Source organism: Uloborus diversus, chromosome 7 (assembly GCF_026930045.1).
Source record: "Uloborus diversus isolate 005 chromosome 7, Udiv.v.3.1, whole genome shotgun sequence".
NCBI lineage: Eukaryota > Metazoa > Arthropoda > Arachnida > Araneae > Uloboridae > Uloborus > Uloborus diversus.
The window spans coordinates 26,019,174-26,043,089 of NC_072737.1; the positions used below are offsets into that span (position 1 = coordinate 26,019,174).

The window sequence follows — 23,916 nt, forward strand, 5'->3', positions numbered from 1 at the left end:
ATGACATCGCTATTAATGGCTTCTATTGCTAGTGAGATTTCTTCTGTTCTACTGAATAGAAATGCGTTCTTATCTGTGTTTAACCTGACTGACAAAATTAATATATTTTTTCAGGATATTCTAGAAAATCCAGATATCAAGTTGGATCACATGTTTATAGCATCACTAGTTTTCGACTTAATCAAGGTATTTTTACAATTTTAAAGTACTACTATTTTGATATTTTTAGCGAAAATGTTCTAAATTTATCATACCAACACCCTTGCTCTCAAGAATAATACAAAGGTGCACACAAATAATGTTAAACTATTTTTCCTGCTTTCATTATTTGGACGAGCTAGAATGAGTGGTGACGGTCAAAACAGTTACTGTTTGAGTTCAACATGGCTTTTTTTTTTTTTTTTTTTGAAGTTCTACAGAGTAGATACGTTTCACAAAAAAAAAAAAAAAAGAAAAAACAATTAATTTGAATTTTGGCCTCTTGAATTCAAATTATGTTTTTCGCAATCACGAGTGTGTGTGTGTGTGTGTGTGTGTGTGTGTGTATGTATGTAGGAGTGTGTGTTTACGTGTGTGTGGGGGGTATGTGTTTTAAGTGTAGGGGTATGTGCATGTGTGTGTAGGCATGTATGTGTAGGTGTCTGTATGTGTTTGTGTGTGTGTAGGTGTATATGTGTGTGTGTGTTAGTGCGTGTATGTATGTGTGTAAGTGTAGGATATGGACGCAACCTGGAGATGGCTTTCGCTAGAGGAGCAGCATCGTGAGGCGACCGGTCGACACGACGGTGGTGCTGCAGAGGGTGGCGGTGGGAAAATAAAATGATAGGAACGCCAAAAACAGTCAAGTGAGGACAAAAAGCAATCGTGAGTGCTCAAAAAAAAAAAGAAGAAGAAAAGAAAAACTAAAATATAATGGTCATTGGAAGAGGCAAAAGTTCTATCGAAACATGAACTGAAGAATTGAGGAAAAGTTAATGGTTTGTAGTTTAACACAACTTAAATTGCTTACCATTCAATTCTAAACAACATTATATTAAGCAGCCAACCGAAGAAACAATGTCGATTTAAAAAAAACTCAACTGAAAGTTCTGAAAATATACATTCAAATTCACAAATTGTGCACTCTAAAACTCAGTCTGCCCACGGATTTTATTGAATTGGCAAACGTTCAGCTAAGACCTTTCCATCTGATTGGTGGTCGGACTGGTAACTTGCTGACAACATCTAAATGGCTTTTGAAGATTTGAATATTCAAAATTAGAAGGATTGCGAAGTTAAATTCATTTTTAAATATGTATTGTCAGTTTGGGTCAAAGGAAATTATTTAAATGTTTTTAACACTTTTTTTTTTTTTTTTTAAGAAACATAAACCGTTGTTCATTGTATCGAAGACCACTCTGAAAGAGTATCCGGGTGTGAAAATTTTATTTTAATGACTGTTTGTTAGTGGACATCAGGTTTCGTTTTACCTCAAAGATTAGGGGTAAATGAAAACAATCTATTTAGCCCACTCATGAGTCTGACATAGGTAAATAATCCCACAAAACACAATTAGTTTACAAGCTTAAGTCGTTCTACGTCAACAATACTCAAATTGTGGCCCGTTGGTGGTAGCATGTCACCCTCTGAATCCTCCAAATGGAACCTGAACTCCTTTTCGAAGAAAAATAAAAGAAACATAAAATATGAGCTAAGTTTATGCAAAATTACATGAAAGTGTATTTTACCTCAAATTTAATGTTCGAAAAATTAGGAACAATGAAAAATTTAGTTATTTCTATTTACGTCAGAGTACATTTTCATGGTGTAAATGCAAACACCTGAATTGTACATCAAAGGTAGGTGGGAAAGTGTAATTCATAAATAAATGTTTTTAGTAACCTTCCACAAGAAAAAAAAGCTAGTTGAAAGAAGTTTATTCGCATTTGTAGACCTGTTGGGGATAAAAATGCATGCTGGTGTCATTTCCAAAAATTTATAACGCCTATGCATTTTTTTTTTTTTTTTGGAAACACGTGGACAATACAAGCACGTGGAAACACGTGCTTGTATTTACCCAATGTTTGCTTTTACCCCAATTGACCCTATGTTATCTTTAATGCATATGACCATTAGCGTAGCCTGATTTTTGTTCTTAGAGGGAGGAAGTTGGATCAAGCAAGCCATATTGATCTGATGGCATTTTTTTTTTTAATTTCCTTTGATTTTGTGAGCTTTTTTCGATCATAAGTCCTCACATTAATGTGTATTAACACACCAATAGAGATAAAATGTTTTTAAACCAGGAATTATGCAAGGTCCACCTTCAACTTCCAAAGCACTAACTTCTAAACTCTTAACTCTACCTCAGAGCCAGACAGACTTAAGTTCAAAAATTGTGATTTTCTGCTAATTAGTGCATTATTTGTAAAAGCCTATTTCGCACCGAGCAATGCGCACGTCATTCTTTAAAAAAAAAAAATTCTTTTCAATTTTTTACCAGGGTTAAAAAGTGAGCCCATCCTTTACACGTGCCAGAAAAAAGTTTTTCATCTCTTGTAAAACTACCATAATGTGACTTACGTCCTTCAGGCTCTGAGGTACAGAACTAACCTCTATATTATGAGGGCTCTTTTGTAAAAGCATGAAAGAAGCTTTCCATGATTGAAAGAAGCTTCTAAACGTGCTTATGTACGCTGTTTTGACATGCAAAAGGTTTTGCTCAAGCTCTTTTAAGTAGGCAAATGAGACTGTTTTGAACACTCTATCCCAAAGAACAGTTTTATTTATATTTTTTATTAATGCATTGATTATTTTGCTTGTAGCCATTGATTGTAGTCTTTTAATATGTAACAAATGTATGCAATTTCTGAATTTAAAATTTGGATAAACCTGTGATTTAAGGTAAAACACTATTAGTGGCCAGTACTTCAGTAGTGGCCACTTCAAGTTTACTTTTGTACTTTGAAAAGATAAAGGAACAATAATAATGTGATTTTTTGGTGTTACTTAATATAACTATCCTATTGAATCCATTTTATTCATCAGTTATTTGAATTTAAAGTAAGTGATGTAAATACTTCGGATGGAAGAATGTCGGATGGCCGCTACTGAACTTTTCTGCATCCATTTTGAGGCTTGGGGAGAAAATGGATAAAAATTGAACGAATTGAAGCCTTGTATTTTTAGAAATTGGTTAGATCGAGGAAGCGTTGGGCTATAAAAACGCTCACTGAGTTTCAAGAAGGGCAATTTATAATGTAGACTTACAGTTTAAAAATATACTTCACTGTGGCTACTACTAGTGCGTTTTAAACCTTGAAGTGGCTACTACTGAAGAAGTGGCCACTACTGGTGTTTTACCTAACATTTAAAAAATCTCGTAGATATATAACGGGGTTCTTTCCTTCTTACTCAGGGAATGATATTTCTTCATGATTCTGATTTGAAAGTCCACGGGAATTTAAAGTCATCCAACTGCGTAGTCACCAGTAGGTGGGTTTTGCAAGTCACTGACTATGGTGTGCGAGAACTTTTCAAAACAGCTGAAGAGGAGATGTTTCTTAATTACGATTGTTACAACAGTAAGTTTTAGATGATTTAACATTTAGTTTTTTGACTTTTTAAAATGGTACATAGCTAAGACTTGCAATGAACGTAGTTGGATACAGTCAAGTCCCGACTTACGCGAGGGATGCGTTCCAAGACCCCTCGCGTAAGTCGAAATTTCTGCTGTAGACAACAATGGTATGTGTAAAAACTTTTATAAGTATACCCAATTATTTTATACACTTACGCCACTTCAAACTGTTAAAAACCATTTCTTAATTATACATTACTGTTTCTTACATAAAAAAGTGAATTTTCATTCATATTTTAAATTAAAAAAAACCGTTTCATTCAACATAAATACTATTACGATGCACAAAATCAATGATCAATGGGAAAGAAAGTATGTAGTAGGAAAAATAAATGCTCTATATTTTTTACTGTACAGAAGATCCAGTAATGATATTTGTAACTTAAAAAAGTGATGATGATGATGATTTATGCTGCGTGATCAAACCGTTGCTTATATATTTTTAAATACACAACACAGTTGCTTCACTAGTACTTTTATAACGTTTCTATCTATGGCAACACCCCTCTTCCTGCTTTCCTAAATTCACAATACAAGAGCAGCTTCCATTTTTATATCTTTTGCATTTTTCTTAGATACTATTTGGTGAACTTTTACGGGTTTCCTTTTCTTGACTTTTAATAGTATATATATGGACGATTCACTCATATCTAATTGTCGTGCTACCTTCGACACATTTTATAGTTGTTCAAACACATTATCTTTAGCTTTTCTTTTGTTGTCAGAAACTTTCTTTTTTTTTTTTCGAACTTCACATGATGAAACATCGCTCTTACGGGGGTTTCATTATATTTCAACAAAAATTTCACATTTAAAATGAAAAAAAAAGGAAAATGATAAGTAGTTAATTTATAAGCGATGTATCAGACTAGTACGGTGTGGGAACTTCCGCTCTCAGCGATGCTAAAGGGATGTAGGTCCATTCACGAAATAAAAATTTAGTAGTCAATAACAAAGCCGATACTTACAGACCGCGATTCCCTTCCGAAATATTTCGTGTTGCGAACGAGAAATTCCCGTTATGTCTAAATTTTTTTACTTTTTTACTTACTTTTTTAAAAATCGCGTTGTTGCCATTTCGCGTAAGTCGGATCGCGTTGTAGCGAAAGTCTACTGTACTTTCGTTTAAAAGTTATAGAAAAGTGGCGCATTGGTAAAAAATATACAAGCTGGCCCCGATTTGTTTGTTTTTACCTCGGCAGAAACAAAAGTTGTTCACTTTGCAGCCATGTTTGCTCCTCTAGCTTTATTTTATACTAGTGGTACCCTCACGGCTTTGCCCGTAGTAGAAAATTAAAAGGTCATTTGGTTCGCCTGTATATTTACAAATAATGGATGATGAAGTTCTCGCCAATTTTGCTATGTTCATTTGCTCGCCCTTGTTACGGTTTCATATAATGATAATTTGGTAAAATACTCGTCCACGTTGCGATAATTTGCTCCGTAAAATGTTCTTAAAATTAGAATAGAAAGAGAACAAAGTCGAATTTTCGAAAAACCACTTCGAGGTGCCCACACTATGCTACAAACTAATTTTGCGTCAAATTTCATAAAAATCGGCGGAACGGTTTATGCACTGTGCGCGTCACAGAGATCCACACATCCAGACAGAGACTTTGAGCTTTATTATTAGTAAAGATAAAGATTTTAATCACTTTACCATCAATTATGTACGAGACACATGGTCTTGTATTGAAACGGAAGCACGAATTTGACGGGTCTGATCCATGGACCAAATTTAAATGTTACGGGTATGGCCCAAAAAGATAACCACGTTTTTCACACAGAGTTGTAGGCAAAAGAGTTAAACCAGTTTTATCAACAGGCATTTACATTCAGTAAGTCCTCTACTAAGTCGGTACAACTTAGAACTGATTTTCGAAACCCAAAATGGCTCGAAAGTTAACGATTTTGTTAAAGGTTTATTGCCAATCTGTTAAAACGTAAATCGTAGCTTAAAAGGATAATAGATACTTTAACGTTGTTTAGTGGTTCTGGTGCTATATGTTGAATGTTACGTGCTATAAAAGTGTTAAAAAGTACTTTATTTATGTACAAAAAAATTCTTAATAAAGATTTTTTTAAAAGTTCATATTGGGGAAATTAAATTTAGAAAACGTTTTCTAAGTTAAAACTAATCATTTAGCATTGCAATAAAAAATGAAAAGGCAGTTCTTAAAAACCATGTATAGGATGTAATTTGTGTAAATAATGGGGAAATTACATCCTAATTTTTCATCCTAACTGAAGTAATAATTTATTTTAAAATATTAATTATTCAGCGTTAAGTAGTACTTTAAGTTTAAGCAAATCATTTAAAGAAATCCCTAAGTCTTTAAGTGGTCCTTTTGCTGAGATGTAAGCAAAAGCAGGCCTCAGATTACTCCGTGACAATAAGGCTAAGAATAATAAAATGCTTAAAAATGTACTTTGCTTAAATTTTTTGTTTAAAAAATATAATCTTTATGGGAATATGATTTAGAAAATTTTCGCGTTTTAGTTTAGCACTTATATTTTTTCATGTCAAAATCAAATCTCCTCCCTCCATCCGCCTTTTTTGCTTATTCTACAAAGAGTCTTGACTAATGCTTAAAACTACAAACAGAAAAATAAATTGTTTCGTTGATGTTTTTTGAAATTTAAACAAAAATACAGGTTTAAGCTTTTGTTAATGCTTGCTAAATCCGAAACAAAATATCTCTCCAAAAATGCAAATACCGTCATTCTTAGTAAAACAAGTAATGCTTTCATTTGGTAAGATAATGAATGTTCTATATTTCTTTCTGCATTTCAGTTTTTAAATACTCTACGTAGCAGGAAAACTTTTTAAATGCTAGGATTATTTTTAACTTAAGTTGTATTTTTTCTTAAAATCATTTGCTTGTTTTATTTTTTGGAAACACTTTTTATAATTTATATGTACTAAGATTTTTTATAAACAAAACATTTTTATTTTTTCATTTCATTTTAAAGGAAAAAATTGACGCGATTTAAGGGCAAAAAACAAAAACATGTTAATGTATTTTTCGTTACTTCATATATTCAAATAACAGAAATGACACATTAAAGATGAAATACAAAGTAAAATAACTGAAAGAAAATAGCTAATGTTAGATACTTTCAATACATTTTTATGCTCCCATGTTTTACTGGCGTAAAGATTTTCTCGTGTATAATGTATTTCTTATAAAGTAGTTCCTAAAGTTTGTTACTAAGTTTTGGTATACCTTCAATAAAATTAGAAATGGCATTGGTTGTGCTCACTTACTGTAATCAAATTGCGCAACGCTTAATATTTTTTAAACTGAGTAAAAAAATCATCTTGGAAAACTTTTTAAGCAGTATTCATTCGGTAAGATGCACGGTAAAAAGCATAGTTTCTAAACTTTATATGTATGGTAAAACATTAATTGGGGAAGCGGAAAGAATAGCTATACAACTCGTAAGTGAAATATAAACGTAGTGTGGACAACCAAATTGGATTGTAAAAATTAAAAAAGAAATCAAAATGACAATTGAAACAGCCGAAACAATACGGCCTTTTCTTCTACATCAAGAATATTACCAAGAAGATACCATCATAAGTTTTTTTTTCCATTGAGAAGAGATAAAAATGGAGGAAGTGAAGCCTTTTAATCATGAATCAAAGATCCCAAGTCACATGATATATTTTAAAGCCAAGTATGGGAAGAAATGATGTTTATTTTACAAGTTTCGCACAAAACGTGTCAACCATTCGTCGTCGTTGAATCACGCGACTTAGGATATTTGCCTTAGCTTTTCCTAAGCCGGGGAATTAGACTTTGCTCCCTAAATTTACTAATTCTGCTCTAAGGTTTTTACGCATGAACTTTTTTTTCGGGAGTTGCATATTTAATATGGTACATTATGATTACTTATTTCGTTTGAAAATCTAAGTAGCTTAAATTCATTTCATAAACCAAATCCATTTTATGTATTAGTGAAAAGGATTATAAAACATGTATAAATTAAAATAACTAAACTATGTTAGCCATTTAGTAGTTTGTTCATATCTATTGTAATAGAACACTAGACGGAACTAATACATGCAAAAAAAAAAAAAAACGACTTGTTGTTATTTTATGTGAACTTTACTAAAATATTGCCTTTAAAAATGTTTTCTGCTAAATGTTTTGTGCTTGATTTTTTTTCTTTTCTTTCAGAACTGCTTTGGAAAGCTCCAGAGATTCTACGAAATCCATCAGAATACCCCAAAGGGACTCAGAAAAGTGATATATACTCCTTCTCGATTATTCTACATGAAATTCTTCTGCGAAAGGGCCCGTTTGGAATATCTGGTTTACCCCCTGAAGGTTAATACTAGCGAAATATGTATTTTTCTTAAATGGACAAAAAATCCTTTCGGCAATACGCAATGCTGTTCATATACGAAACTGGTACAAGATTTTTAAATTTAATCAAGAGCTCTTAACGTCAGTACCATAAATATGTTTTGAAACTTATGTATTTAATTGGTAATTCACAGGAATATTGAAAAGTATTCCAAAAAATATTTAAAAGTAAATGTGGGCTGAATGTCAGTTAAAGATAAATTCAACTTTATTGCAAAACTGAGGAGGTCTTACAGACATTACAAGCATGTAGTTCGTTACCGTAAAACTTTACAATCGCCACACGTTGTAGCTAATTTCTTTATTTAATATGCCATTGATTAGTTATAACTCCGATGCAAAAAAATGAGGGTCATTCGTTTAACGTGTGCTGTATGTCTGTATTTGGCATAGTAGCTCCTAAACCAAAGTCGGCGGTGGGTTTTCAAGAAGAAAGATTATGCAGCGTGTTTGAGGTTCCTTGAGTGCCTGACATCCCGAGTGCCCTGTATTTGGCTCGGGCACAGTCTGAAAATTAAAATTCCTTGTGCAATTTTGTGTCGCGAGAGCGTGAAAACACTTACCTGGTAGGAAACTGGGGGTTAAAATTATGTGTGCCTGAGCAATCAATCCGCACGTGAGACGTGGGGATTGCCCAGGTCTATAAAAATTAAGGCACCTTACGCAGCTTAAAAACAATTGAGAAAAAAAAAGCTCTATCTACGGCCTGTGAGCCATTTGGGTCACACGAAGCTCAACCATGTGGTTCGCTTTGTGTTCAATGTTTCGAATTCAAAATTACGTTCTGGTTACTAAGTCTGCTACGTTACTCTCCAAAAAAAAAAACGGTCAATTTCATTTGTATCTAGAATTGTTGTTGGAAATTCATCGACAAATAATCAGGATTTGATATCTAGAAAACAGATGGAAATTTCGTTTAATAAAATAAGTATGAAATAATAATTCGTTTTATTCGAGAGCTTTTTCTCTTTTTTATGACAAGGGTTCTTCTGAAATGTCATGAAACTAGTTTATTAATAACCAAATACAACACTTCGTGTCTCAAGGGAAACATCTAAGATCACTCGTCTTGTTTCGGTGAATTGTTCTCTTTTGCTGACCCCCGGTTGTTCACCTAAAGCCGTGCGGCTAGTCTCTTAGGGATTATTAGCGCTATACTCTCGAAGAGAACGTCGTATGAAAAGAATTATGATGTATAATTTATATAGATGAATATGTATCTTGTATGATTTATATATTTATCCATGCTTATTTTCTTTTAAGAAATCATTGCTAGAATTAAAGAAGGACCAGACAAAATTACAGGAAGATTATTTCGTCCAACTCTTGAGGAAGCTGAAGTTCAAGACTATGTCCTTCACACCATGACAGAATGCTGGTCTGAAATCCCGGAATTAAGACCGGATTTTCGGCACATAAAAGACAAGTTAAAGCGAATGAAGGATGGAATGTAAGTTTTAAATTAATTCTGTCTTTACAATGGAAATACAGTTAGTACCGGTTATGACGAAGTTTTGGCGGTGAGCTTCGTCGATATAAGATGGAAACGTGCCATCCTCGGGGTATACCATTTCTCAACTGTAACTTGAACTGCTCAAAACATAATGCAAGGTATTTATCTAGCAGCTCAATTTGGGAGAAGGAAGGGCCTACGTAGATTGATGTTATGCCGCGTCTAACAAAAACTACGTACGTCATTATTGTAACTATTATAGCGAGACATTTTAGCAAATGTCCTGCCACCAACAACACACGCCATTTTTTGTGTTGCTAAGGTCATTATATACATACGTCATTGCGTTTCAGAAGACGTGTCTCTTCATCCGTTGTGACGTCATTATGTTTAGCGTAAAGAATCGACATGTGTCTGTGGTGTAGTTTTGCTATTTGAGTATCGTTTAAGGGGAGGTGCATATTAAATATATATATTCTTAAAAATAAAACTAGGAGTACATTGAAACATGTAAAATCATATAAAATTTTGATTAACGATTTCATATTAGAAACAACATAATTTGGACCCATGAGAAATAACTAATCCCTTTTTTAATTACCCTTTGCAAAAGAACAAACTTTATAATAAAAATTACATATTTGCATTGCTGAATACGAATTCGTACAAAGAATTTTTTTTACCAAGTAACATAACGGATAGAAATATTTTTACCATTTAGCCAATCGTTTCTAGCCGAAGTTCTTCCTGATAAAATATTTAAATTTTCACTGTTAAATGCGTTCTTCTTAAACAACGATTCTCCCAAATAATAATAATAATAATAGCTTATATTATCCCTTTACCCTCCTGTTGGTTGGTTCTGAATCTATCAAACATTTAGGGATTAATTCTTAACTAGACCAAAGCTTTCCTAACACAAACAAAGTTCAAAAGTGGGGCTAGGTTCGATACATTAACACTCACAAATATTAATCATAAAAGCATATATGCATACATACATATTTAAAATTGATTTTCTTACGCTATAGAACTTCAAACATCATGGACAACATGATGGATATGATGGAAAAATACGCCAATAATTTAGAGCAACTTGTAGAAGAAAGGACATCACTGTTGGCTGAGGAGCAAAAGAAGACTGAAGCTCTTTTACATCGAATGCTACCGAAGTATGTTTGGAATTCAAGATTATTTCAATTAGTGAAGTTACTGTTTCTACTCTGAAAGTTGATGCTGAAATTAAAAAAATACAGTTTTGTTATAATGTAATAGGGATATTGATAAAATCCTGCATACTGGGCCATAAAAATACTTTTTTTCCATGGAAAATATTTGCTGTTAAGCGTAAAATTGAATTTTTACTCTTTTTGCCATCCTATGTCAGTAAAATCTTTTTCTGTAACAGAGTGTCTGTACGAGTGTCCGTTGCTTTCTTTCCCTTTTTTGTATTTTTATATGTGGGAATTATATTGCGGTTTTGATTGTAATTTTAAAAGAAAAAAAGTTTATATTTAATTAAAACATTACTATCATGTACTTTCTAAGAACTAAACTTTGCAATTCTTTTAGTTTTGGAAGAAAAACTAATCTAATAAAATGTATATTTTCCGTAATAAATATGTTCCTAAACTAAAGAATATTGTATCCTTACTTGTACAGTTATAAATGTGTCTTACCCAGTTGGATGCTCTCTGACTTTAGTAACAAGTTGATCTTCAAGAGCGCTGAGAATAATATAGAGTTAACATTAATAAAGAGCAACACATTAAATACACCGCAAGCTCAGTCACTCCAGCGGAAAACTTCAATTTCGTGATTATTAGCACTCATCAGCTCGGCATAAGAAATCAATCTTCGAGTTGAACCGAACCATTGCTTTTGGTCACTCGTCTGGTCAGTGCTAATTCTATATTAGCTACCAGTTTGTTTGGCACTCTTGGCTACCTTATGAGGTTTTCCATCTCCGGCTCAGTCACTTCCTATGCCGGGCTGATAATTGTTAATAAGCTCGAAATTGCAGTCTTCGTCTGGAATGACTGAGCTGGCGGTATATTTAATGTATTTCGGGGGGGGGGGGGCGTTGCCCGGGCTATAGGACGGTAACTTACTCAAAATAAAGAACAATGTTTTTTTAACTAATGTCTTTTTCTTTTTTTGATCAGATCTGTGGCAGAACAGCTTATGAGAGGTGAAGCTGTTAGTCCAGAATCATTTGATTCCGTCACAATTTACTTTAGTGACATAGTGGGTTTCACTGAGATGTCTGCTTCCAGTACACCCATGGAGGTAACTAGTTCTTAGAACATTTTTTAAAAGGTACAATTAGTGGTTGGAAAAACTAAATTTTTTTGTTGCTAACTACAACTACTTTGTTACAAATGTAGTTAACTACAACTACTTTTTTTAAATGTAGCGACTACAAACTACTTTTGAAATGTAGTAGTTACTTCGCTACTTTTCGAAACAAAAAATGAAAGTCGATTTTTCAAGTCGCATACCCTCTTATATGTTTCCTCTTATGTCAAAACAATTATAATAAAAATTTCATATAATTTTAACAACGGTAACTCGAACCGACTTGCGTCTGAAAACGTAAACCAGCACTGCTACATGCTAGGTCAAATCGAGAAAATTTAAAAAAAAAAAAAAAAAACTCGAAATTTCTGTTGATAAAACGTTGCCCCCCTATACCCCAATGAATTAACCTGTGCCACAAAACATTTATTAAAATTCTTAAAAAACATTAAGGTATCCTACAATTGGTGAAAAATTTTGCTTTTGTCAAAAAATTGATTTTTTTTCTATTTATCTTTTAAAAAATTAGGTATAAATATAAATAAAACATCGAGTTCATAACTTATTAACGAACAGATTTTTAGATCAACATTTGCAAATGAGCTATGAAAGAATAATATAGGAGTATAAGATGAAAATTTTAACTTAAACTTGAAAAAATCTATTTCTTTAAGTACATATTTGAGAGACGTAAATATTGAGGGAGAGCAAACATTTCTATTTAACGCTTATTACCTACTTTATTTTTCAGCTTGATAATTCCGTTAATAAAAAATGACCGTTATTATACTTTTATATAGCACTGTAATGCTCTTTTTTACTGTAAGCCAGCCAGGGCAGTTCAATATCATCCTCTTCATACTTACTTTATTTCGTATATATTGTAAAAGCTCAATTTTCGCGATCTTCACCGCATGCCCGTCGTTATTACAAAAATTTAAGCCTCACGAAATATTTTTGTTTTTCAACTTTCGGTATGTCCTTATAAATATTCACAAAATTTTCAACTCACGAAATCATTCATATCTTCATTTACTTTATAACGGATGCACCGTTTCTTTATTGAAGAAAATGAATTTCGAGAATTATTTAACTATCAATTCGAGTTGAATGAAACATTTTCGCTTTGTATGATATTTATATATTCATCTTGTGAGCTGTGATGCATATTGACTGCATAAACTGCAGAGTTCCTCGTATACAATCCCTCTGAGGCGCTCCTCAGGAAAATGTAGCAATTTATTTCGAGTATGAATGTTTATTTATAATCACCGCAACTTTATTCATTATCATTAGTCGTCAAATTGCATGTAAAAAAATGTCAATATTAAGTTAATTATGTTTCTGATTTTATATTTACTTTATAACGGATGCACCGTTTCTTTATTGAAGAAAATGAATTTCGAGAATTATTTAACTATCAATTCCAGTTGAGTGAAACATTTTCGCTTTTTAATGATATGTATATATTCATGTTGTGAGCTGTGATGCATATTGACTGCATAAACTGGAGAGTTCCTCGTGTACAATCGATTTTAGGCGCACATCAACAAAATGTAGCCTATTATTTCGTGTATGAATATTTATTTATAGTCACCGCCACATTTTTCATTGTATCATTAGTCATCAAATTGCATATAAAAAAATTTCAATAATAAGTGAAATATGTTTTTGATTTTATATTTACTTTATATCCAATAAACCGTTTCTAAGAGAATGAATTTCGAGAATTGTTTAATTATCAATTCCAGTTGAGTGAAACATTTTCCGCTTTGTATGATAAGTATATATTCATCTTGCGAGCTGTGATGCATATTGACTGCATAAACTGCAGAGTTCCTCGTATACCATCCATTTGAGGAATTATCAATTCCAGTTGAGTGAAACCTTCCTGGAACAAAGTAATCTATATTTGATTGATTTAATTTGAAAGTAATAACTTCAGATAAAAATACCTCGATCGCAGAAATAAATTACTTCCTCCAAGCCCTTCCGTACTATTGCAGATGACTATTTAGTCTCTTGTAAGTTTTGACTACATATGAAAAGCCCCCCCCCCCCCACTAAAATTTACTGTTATGTGCTGTGTAGGTAATTATTACGGAAATACTGAGCAAAAAGGAGTCATAAATGTTAAATATTTAGATGAAATTAAGTTAATGATCAATTTGCATGAGGGGAAATCAAAAAGAAAATGAAAAGGAAGACAAGAATAAATTTAACAGTATCAAATTCTTTTCCAAACCATTATTGAAATGAGATTCCTCATTTTCTTGAAAAATAGTCACAACCCTAAAACTTTCAAAACAGGCAAGCTTCTTCGATTTGGTCTGCACATTTTTTCACCTTTCGTTTTTCTCTTTTATGGCCCATATACGATGTTTGTGTTTGTGTAAATTATATACTATTTCTTATTGAGATATTAAGTCAAGAATATTTAGAAAAACTATGATGAAAAGTTGAAATTTCAGAAATTATTCTGAGTGTCGATCGAACAACAGATATTTGATGGAGCCTGCTTTTTCCAGAGAAGAAATCCTCTTTATTAAGTGACTAAACCGAAGCAGTCATTAATAAACCGGTAACTTCAAACCAAACTATACAATTACAGCAAACGTGACAGATTTAGGTAAATTAAAAATTTTTGCTCACACATAGTCGAATACACTATGATTTTTCATTTATCTCATAAATAAAAATAAAAAAACATATATAAATGTTTTTCGTTTCAAAATAGCCAAAAAATCGCTTTTATTATTATTATTTTTTTTTTTTTTTTTCATTTTATTAGAGAATGGCATTCACAACAACAAAATACAGACCGACAAAATCAAAAATTGCGAAATGCCTCAGTGAAAAGCTGAAATTAGCAAAAGGAACGCATTCAACCCCTTCTCGATGGGGTGTCGATTCCTTGGGCCCTCGGGAAACATCGTTATCAGACTATGAAGAAAGGAGGAACTCGCAAGTTGCTCGCGTTGGGAAAAAGGGGAGAAAGCTGAAGTGATTTATGGTAGAGTTAATTAGGAAAAGTGCCAGACACTGGTATTTTTCAGATTTCTTACTTCAGCGACATCTGCATAAGGAAGTTGGAACTAAATGTCCGTAGATTGAACAAGTTTTTAAAACATCCACACTTTAAAATATAAAAATTGATTAAAATGAACTTTAAAAATTATTATTAAGACCCTCAAAGTCTTATGAATCATCGATGAATGTTTTTTTTCCCAATAGTATTACAGGATTTGTAGTAGGAAGCTAAGTTGCTCAGTTTTTAGTGCGTGTATGGTTGCTATTCTGAAACCGTCGCCAAGCGAGATTTTCATTTAAAATTAATTTAAATTATAAAAACGCAAAATTTTTCTACAATATTATCTCAATCCATTCTAGACTGAAAATCACGTCGTATGCAACAAAGATCGGGAGGCTATTTGCTGTTGATTTTGATTACGGGAGTAGATTGATTTTCCCTTGGCGCCAATCTCTTGGGACAACAGCCTTAAGTCAAGCTCTAGTCAATACAAATATTGGCGAAACATGAAAATCACGATGCCAAACAAACTACTGGCATCAAACAGATACAACGTATGGCGTCAAAATGATATGTGCCTGAGGTCACCTCAAATTTTGATAAGTTTTATTTCTCATTTCATCTGCTAATGTACATGTGTAAAATTTGGGCCAGTCAAATTCGTTTGAACCTTAATTATTTTTTACTTCCTTTTACGAAGTAAAGGAAGTATTGAATTCGCGAAAATAAATTCACCCAAAAAATCAATTTTAATTTCCATTTTGCTCGCACCCGAATGAATATTGAGTTTTTACTTCCTTTTACAAAGAAAGGAAGTATTGTAATCAAAAAAAATTTTCACGCAAAAATCGGCCTTAATTTCCATTTTTCTCACCAGCGAATGAATGTTGAGGTTTTTTTTTCGACCCGGCCACACGTGGATATATGCCTAGGAACGTAAAGACACCCGAAATATCCATTTTGACGATCTCCAAGTTAATTACAACGAATTTTCTCGTGACGTACGTATGTATGTGCGTATTTGCGTATGTATGTCGCATAACTCAAAAACAGTATGTCCAAGGAAGTTGAAATTTGGTACGTAGACTCCCAGTGGGGCTTAGTTGTGCATCTTTCATTTTGGTTGCACTCGGATGTTCCTAAGGTGGTCTTTTACACAATTTGCGGGGGAAATCATTGTTAATTTCAATGGTAACTCAAGTGATGTTATAATTTGTCAAACACTTGGCGATATATCGCCGAGCTTTTGGTCGCCAAGTTTTGTCACACTCTTGGCGAAAAATTTGGCGTTTTCTTTTTTTTTAAATTTTATAATCTGGTTTCAATTTGGCCAATGTTGATGATATTTAAAGAGTTAACCCCGGAAACATTAAAATTGCCAACAATGGGAAAATAAATCTGTGTAAAACGTTTTTTTTTTTTTTTTTTTTCGGTTCGCAAGAAACTAGGGGTAAAAATATTTAGTGTTTCCTTGCTTACTCCAAGGCGCTATTATCATTAAATTGGCGTAAAAGTCATGTGATGCGCACATCAACTCGTTTTTTTTAACCCGACCACACGTAATTATATGCCTAAGAACGTATAGACAACCGAAATCTCCATTATGACTATCCCCGAGCGAATTACTACGAGTTTTCTCGTGTTATTCGTAAATACGTATGTATGTGCGTATGTATCTCTCAAAAACAGTCCTAGAAAGTTGAAATTAGGTATGTAGACTCCTAGCGGGCTCTACTTGTGCATCTCCCCTTTTGGTTTTTTGGTTACATTTGGATGTTCCAAAGCGAGTCTTTTTCACCTTCTTGGGGGGGGGGGGGGGGGGGGATCAGTGTTAATTTTAATGCAAACTCAAGCGGTGTTATAATTTGGCAAACACTTGGCGATACATCGCCAAGTTTTAGTCGCCAAGCTTTTTTGCCTACCTGGCGACAAATTTGGCGTTTTTTAAATCTAGTTTTATTTTGGCCTTTACTGGCAATATTTAGAGAGTTAACCATTGAATCACAATAAAATGTCTAATGTTAGGAAAATTAATCTGTATAATTTTTTTTTTTTTTTTTTTTTTTGCTCCATTTCGCAACAAATTTGGGGAATAAACTTTTAAAGTGTTTCTTTGCTTACTCCAAGGCACTATTATCGTTAAACTGGTGTAAAAGGAAGTCATGTGATGCACACATCAGCTCGTTTTTTTTCCTAAAGTTTAATTAAAAGTAGTTTTTAGAAATCGCTACAAACTATTTTTTATCGAACTACTCACTGCAGTATTTTTTTAAAAACATAGTGCGCTACACTACAAACTACTAAGAAACGTAGCTACTTAAACAGTATCGTCGCTACTTGTAGTGCGCTACTTTTAACCACTGGGTACAATGATATTTAACTATGCGCGCTAAAACAAAAGTTATGCAAAACACATATAATATGTTAGCTGCAAATTTTAAATGTAAAATCGTTTTATTTCTTGTAATTGTAAATTATAAATCTTTTAGATAATCTTTGTGACCAGTCGATTTAATTTTTATTTATAGGTTGTTACATTTCTCAATGATCTGTACACAGTATTTGATTCAATCATTGGCAACTATGACGTGTATAAAGTGGAGACCATTGGAGATGCTTACATGGTAGTGAGTGGTCTTCCCATACGAAATGGCGAACAGCACGCAGCAGAAATTTCCAGCATGGCTCTGGACTTATTGGAAGCAGTGAAAACATTCAAGATACGTCACAAACCTTCACAGACTCTGAAGTTGCGAATCGGGATTCATTCAGGTATGAAACGCTGATTGAAGTGCAGTCAGACTAACCAGTCACTTTTTTTATTAGCTATTTTTTTTTTTTTTTTGTACTTACTCTGTCCTGGATGGGATAAGCTCTTTTATAGTTGTCAAAAACAAAAGACAAATAATAGTCACTAAAAAGTTAATCTACACTATCAAAATCTGACTGTATATACTGTCCATTCTCGAAAGCAAAGAATAGCACTTGGGATAGGTTCCATTTTTAAAAGGGCGAGAAGTTGTGGATGGGAACTTTCCGCTCGCACTTACTATCTCTGTCTTTTTCGACGCTAATTTGGGAGAACTGCTAAGTGCATCATTTTGCACTTTTACATCGGGGTTTCACTCCTTTTTTTGAAAACGTCAGAGTAGGCCTGACGCATGCGCAATTTGGCGGAAGGTCTCAGTTAACGTAAACAGACAGTACCTTAGCTATGACTGGCTAAAGGTCGCTTCTGATCGACTGCTGGGTGTTGCGTGACACAGTTATGACGAAAATTTGAAAACTAGGCAACATTTGACGTTTTCCTCGCAAAACTTGGCGACAAATCAGTCGTGAACTTGGCGATATCTTTTAAATTTCTTTCCTAGGTCCATAAATTCCGTAAAGATGTAACGTCATCACTACGTGAGATCTCTCAACCTTCAAATTCTAGATATTAAATTAATTTAAAAGTCAAACGAAAGAAGCAAATAGAATGAACGTAAATGTCTGTATTTTAGGATTCTTGCACACAGTAATGTATTGCTTTTTTTTTTTTTTTCAATATTCAAGCTGAAAGCAACAAAACAACTGAAACGATGAAAATTCATCAAAAAATAGTCATCGCGATTAAGGAAACCTATATTTAGTTCTGTTTCTTTTTTACTGATGCAAAAACACCTGAAAATAGAATGGTCAAGGCTCAGTTCAAAAACCAGCTCGAGACCTTCCCATAAGGCAGTTTTAATATAACTGTCAATGAATTCTTATTACTGCGTCGTAAGCAGATATTTCAGCGAAAACAAAATTGCTGGAAGGGTAATTATTGGCCTGCAATTAAGTCATCACAGAAAGCTATAATTTACTAAACGCCGTCTTTGCAAAAGAATGCGATTGTATTAATTGCGAACAATTACTCTACTGTGTATCTGTGATTCTTTGGTTGGAGCTGCTTTATTACAAAATACCATGTGCGAAACTTATCTGATCTAGAGGTAAAACTTATTTCCCACTAGCTGCTTTTAGCTCATTGACTGGTGAGGAAAAAAAGGATTTTCTTTAAGTGGGAACCACTAAACTAACGACGGTCGATAAATTTGAAATAAAGATATTATTACATTTTCATAATTACGATCGAAGGATAATTTTGGGTTGTCTAAATCAAACCGCAGAAGCAGTAAGTCGGGACTAGGTGAAAAGATTTATGTGAATTTATGTTATGTATTCTAAAAGTGTTCCCACGAAGAAAATGATTAACCCTAAATGCCACGTGTTGCCGTTCATCAACATATCTAATTTAGTGCTGAGAAAAAAATGAAACTCTGTTGTTGCCAATAACAAATAAAATTGTCCCAGAAGATTCTTTTAAATCAATCATAAAAATATAAATAGCCGTATCAATCTGACGGAAAATACAGATTTATTTATCTTTTTTGAACTCGCAAATGCAGTGAGGTGTTTTTTTTTATTTTTATTTTTTTAAGTTTACTACACTTGAGACATTCTGGTTATTTTATGACTAGAATTTTATAACTTTGATAGTTCGGTTTTCGTTCGGTTCTTTTTACAATATTTCTCTGTTTTTTACTATATAACAGTAAGTTATTTGTTCTTTTTTTCTTTTAAAGCCCAACGTTGACCAATAATTTTCTAAATATAGATCCTACTGTAATTAAACTTCAAGTTTTTATACCATTTTACCTATGAGGCGAGAAAGATTTGAAAGTCAAAGAGCTTCGATCATTTTTTTTTAAACATCAGACATTTAAGATTGAATAATAGTATGTAAGTCTAAGAATAATGAAAAAACTTGATATAGTATAATCGTACTAATTTTTCTGTTTTACATTCTAGAAATATTAGGTCCTCGTTAGAAACTTTACTAAAATACTAAAATCATATTTAAAAAAAAATGGATGAAATATGTACCACTGATATGTACTAAAGGGTTGAGTATACTGTAGTGTATAATATGAATGTGACCAGCACCATTTCCTTTTTTCAAGTAGAGATATTTTTCTTTAATCATTGTAACTATATAATAAATTCAAGAGGGTAAACTGTCAAAACTTGAAAACTTACAGTTATAAAAATATACATTCAAGTTTCGACTACTCTTGTTCCTTACAGTTAAGTTTACGATTACTAATAATTTCGTGTAAGTTTACACTTACAAGGACGCTACTAAGCAAAGAAAAAAAAATGTAACACTTTTATTAAATGTATCTTTTTAATTAAATTTCTTGCAGAAATGCTGTTAAAATTTTCGATTTTGTTTTTTTAATAAATCCTTAATGATAAAGTCAGAGTTTGAATCAGAAGACTGTGGGCCAATTCTTGGGGTTTTGTTTTGAACTTTTTTAATGTCTTGTAAACAGTTCAATGTCGTTTTGTTATAAAATTTGTATGTGTGTGTCTGTTTTTTTTTTTTTTTTTTTTAAATCGTAATAAACGTCGGAGGCTGCTTGCTTAAGAGTTTGCTTTCCTCATTATCCATACCATTCAGATTGTCCGGATTTTCGATCATCCGGATTGCGTTTGGTTTCAGTTTGTCCAGATAAACGAAGTTGCACTGTATCGTAAGGGTTGTGCACGATCAACCTTGCAACAACTTTATAAAAAACATTTTTATACTTGAAGGGTAATTGTAAGGTTTGTGCACAGTCAAGCCTGATCCCAATACATATAAATCATAATGTTTTTAATACAATAATTTTTTTTAAAAGTAGATACTTCATATTATGATCCATAATTGATCTTTGTATTCGAATGTATAAAAGTCAAAAGCAAAAATTTAAAAATCTGGAAATAAACTAAAGATATATAAGAAAAAAAATCTCATTATTGCAAATGGGTTGCCCAAGCTTCTAAAATGCGTCTATTGCTCAAAAATATTTACAATTTGAGTATAAGAAAGTTAAAAGAGCTCCTTGCTTGGAAACTACGGTCACTTGTTCTTAAAAGTAGAATCACTCATATATAATGGATGCGAAGTAATTAAATTCAGTTACACACCCAGTAAATAGATTATTTTCAAAAAGCTAGCGTCATTTTGCAACAAAAAGAAGTAAATAATTCCATTTTTAGGAGCTTACCTACCTTACTGTTCATTTCTAGTTCAACAACGTTACGTTCATTAGTTTTACTGAAAAAATTAAATTAGTATATTTCACGATAGTAGGTAATTTGGAAAACATTGCTGCGAAAATTTTTCTCATTTTTATCGTTCCTATAGGACCTGTCGTCGCTGGTGTCGTCGGTTTGACAATGCCAAGGTATTGCCTTTTTGGAGATACTGTTAATACAGCTTCTAGAATGGAATCAAATGGCGAGCGTAAGTATCTTTGTTATTCTAAGCAGGTTTTCTGGATTAATTATGAGGTAACCTGAAAACGATGATACTAAAAGCCAAACTTGTTTTTTACTTCCTCTTACAAAAAAGAAAGTATTGTATTCGCGAAAAAATTTCACTCAAAAATCGACCTTATTTCGATTTTGCTCACCTCCAAATGAATGTTGTGTTTTTTTTTTTTTTTTTTTTTTTTGACCCGACCACACGTGCATATACACCGAAGAACGTACAGACGCCTGAAATATCCATTTTGACGATTCCCGAGTTAATTGCAACGAGTTTTCTCGTGACGTGCGTATGTGTGTATGTATGTCGCAAAACTCATGAACGGTATGTTCTAGAAAATTGAAATTTGGTACGTAGATTCCTAATAGGGTCTAGTTATGCACCTCCCTTTTTGGTTGCATTCGGGTGTTTCTAAAGGGGTCTTTTGCACCTTTTTTAGGGAGGGGGATCACTGTTCATTTCGATGCAAATTCAATTGATGTTAAATTTGGCGGACACTTGGCGATATATCGCCAGTCTTTTGGTCACCAAGTTTTGTCGCCAACTAGGCAACAAATTTGGCGATTTTTTTTAAATCTGTTTTCAATTTGGCCAATGTTAGTGATATTTAGAACTATTAAATCAGATTAAAATTGCCAATAATGGGGAAATAACTTTAAATTGGCGTAAAAGATAGTTATGCGTTCTCGTTTCTTTTAAGATTTTACCTGAGTGGAAATTATCCCGGAAAGTCAATAATTTTAATTTAAAAAAAAATTAGAAAAGGAAATAAAATAACGGTGGTTAAATACAGTGAAACCCCGATTTACTTTAACCGTTTCATGCGTTAACCCTCTTCCGACGTCATTTTCTGTTGGTACCTGAAAAAGAATTTACTGATAATTTTAAAATATTTCTAATTTTTCGTTACCCTTTCTCAGAAAGTACGTTTAGTAAGTTTTTCTATAAACAAATTAAAATTAATTTTCATCTGCAATACTCATACTATTTTTTAAATTTATTTATTTTTTATTTTTTTATTATTTTTTTAAAGATAATTTAGTTTATAGCTCTTAAAAACCGCCCTGAAAATCTTTTATGTTCTGTCTGTAAGCGGGGTCCTGGGTAAGTTCCATCTTCGCTCCCAACAACGGAAGACCCAGCTGCTAAAACTATTCCTCTAGAAAATCTTCCAGAAGCTAATAACGCATGTATTATTTCATCACGTCGCGATTTCTTTAATATCAGATTTAATCCACGCTTCTAATGATAGCGATAAATACGAAGAAAAATAATGGATGATGTTCCCAAGGCTTATCTTGGGATTCAAAGTATAAAAAAAAGTTAAAAAAAATTTATATTTGCAAACGTCAACCAAGAAAAAATTTACAAAAAATGTTTGTATGGAATTCACTAAAAATAAATTGTATATGAAAACAAAAACAAAGAAATATTACACATTTTGTCCTTTAACTCATTGGTTAAAATACACATTTAAACAATATGTGATAATTTCACACCCACCCTCGATTTTCAGTTTTCCTCCTTGCTACGTTTTTTATCACCGGTTCGGCAGAAAACGTAAAACCGGGGTTTCACTGTACTAGTAACAAAAGAGCAGGGCAAAAACTAAGAACGATTAGTTCTGTGGGAACTTAAAATGAAATGTAGGGTGATATGTTGGATGGATTCGTCGAAGGGAGTTATGGAGCCATGCCTCAACGATCTGCACGCGAACTTTTGTAAAACACAATCTAAAATAATGACGTTGTGTGTCGTAAAATATAATCTGAGAGCTACAGCATTTAATGTAGGGTGTCTTCCTCAGGCATAGAATTTGCATCTGCAAAGTTTCAACTACAACAATCGATACTATGTAAATGAGAAAAATTGCGGTTCTTTAAGGGTGGAATTTATATTATTTGCTTTCCTGTTGAAGGATGAAACGACATCTTTGAAATAGGTAGTTTTAAAATGTGTAATTGTTGAGCTAAACAAATCTCGATTAAAAAATAATAATTTGAATTTTGGCATTTTGAATTCAAATTACGTATTTCGCAATCACGAGTGTGTGTGTGCAGGCGTGTGTGTCTGTGTGCATGCATGAGTGTGTGGGTATGTGTGTGTATCTGTGCGTGTATGTATGAGTGTGTGTTTGTGACTGTGTGCAGGCATGAGTGTGTGGATGGGTGTGTGTAGGTGTGTTCGTGTGCGTGTAGGACATGGACGCAACCTGGAGACGGTTTTTGCTAGAAGAGCAGCATCGGGAGGGGCGGTTGACGGTGGTGCTGTAGAGGGAGGCGGGAGGAAATAAAATCACACAGGAACATCAAAACCGTCAAGTGAGAACAATACGTATTGTGATTACCCAAAAAAACTTCGGCATAAATGCTTTCCCATCCTCTTAATTATTCATACAACACCGTATAATTTCTAAGCTCAATGCATATTACTTGTATTTTTGCATAATGAAAATACCTTTAACGAAGTGGAATACTTTTCGTTTTGAAATTACATTGTGTACTTTGGTTTTTATTTTTGAAATTATATATATATATATATATATATATATATATATATATATAATGATGTTTAATGTTTTATCTTCAAACTAGCTGCGTTGCCCGGCTTTGCTCGGTCTATTTTGAAAACAAAAATTGTGTCAAGTGACGTATATTCAACAATCAGGCATAAATAAAAGAAAAAAAATCATCATGCAAAATTTCCCCTCCAAGCAATGACGACAGATATTAAAATACTTTTGAGAAATTAAAATAAAATGAGAAAGATGGATTTAAAAAGCGTAACCATAGAAACACGAAC

At 32.9% G+C, this 23,916-nt stretch overlaps 1 protein-coding gene across 1 annotated transcript in view; it reads left to right on the plus strand.

The window, feature by feature from the left end:
* Positions 1-23,916, plus strand: part of LOC129226340 (receptor-type guanylate cyclase Gyc76C-like) — a 150,647-nt gene that overhangs the window by 118,611 nt on the left and 8,120 nt on the right. The window contains 8 exon segments of the mRNA XM_054860942.1: positions 115-186; positions 3,398-3,563; positions 7,804-7,953; positions 9,256-9,442; positions 10,477-10,617; positions 11,611-11,734; positions 17,303-17,546; positions 20,992-21,090. Coding sequence (XP_054716917.1) covers positions 115-186; positions 3,398-3,563; positions 7,804-7,953; positions 9,256-9,442; positions 10,477-10,617; positions 11,611-11,734; positions 17,303-17,546; positions 20,992-21,090 — 1,183 coding nt within the window.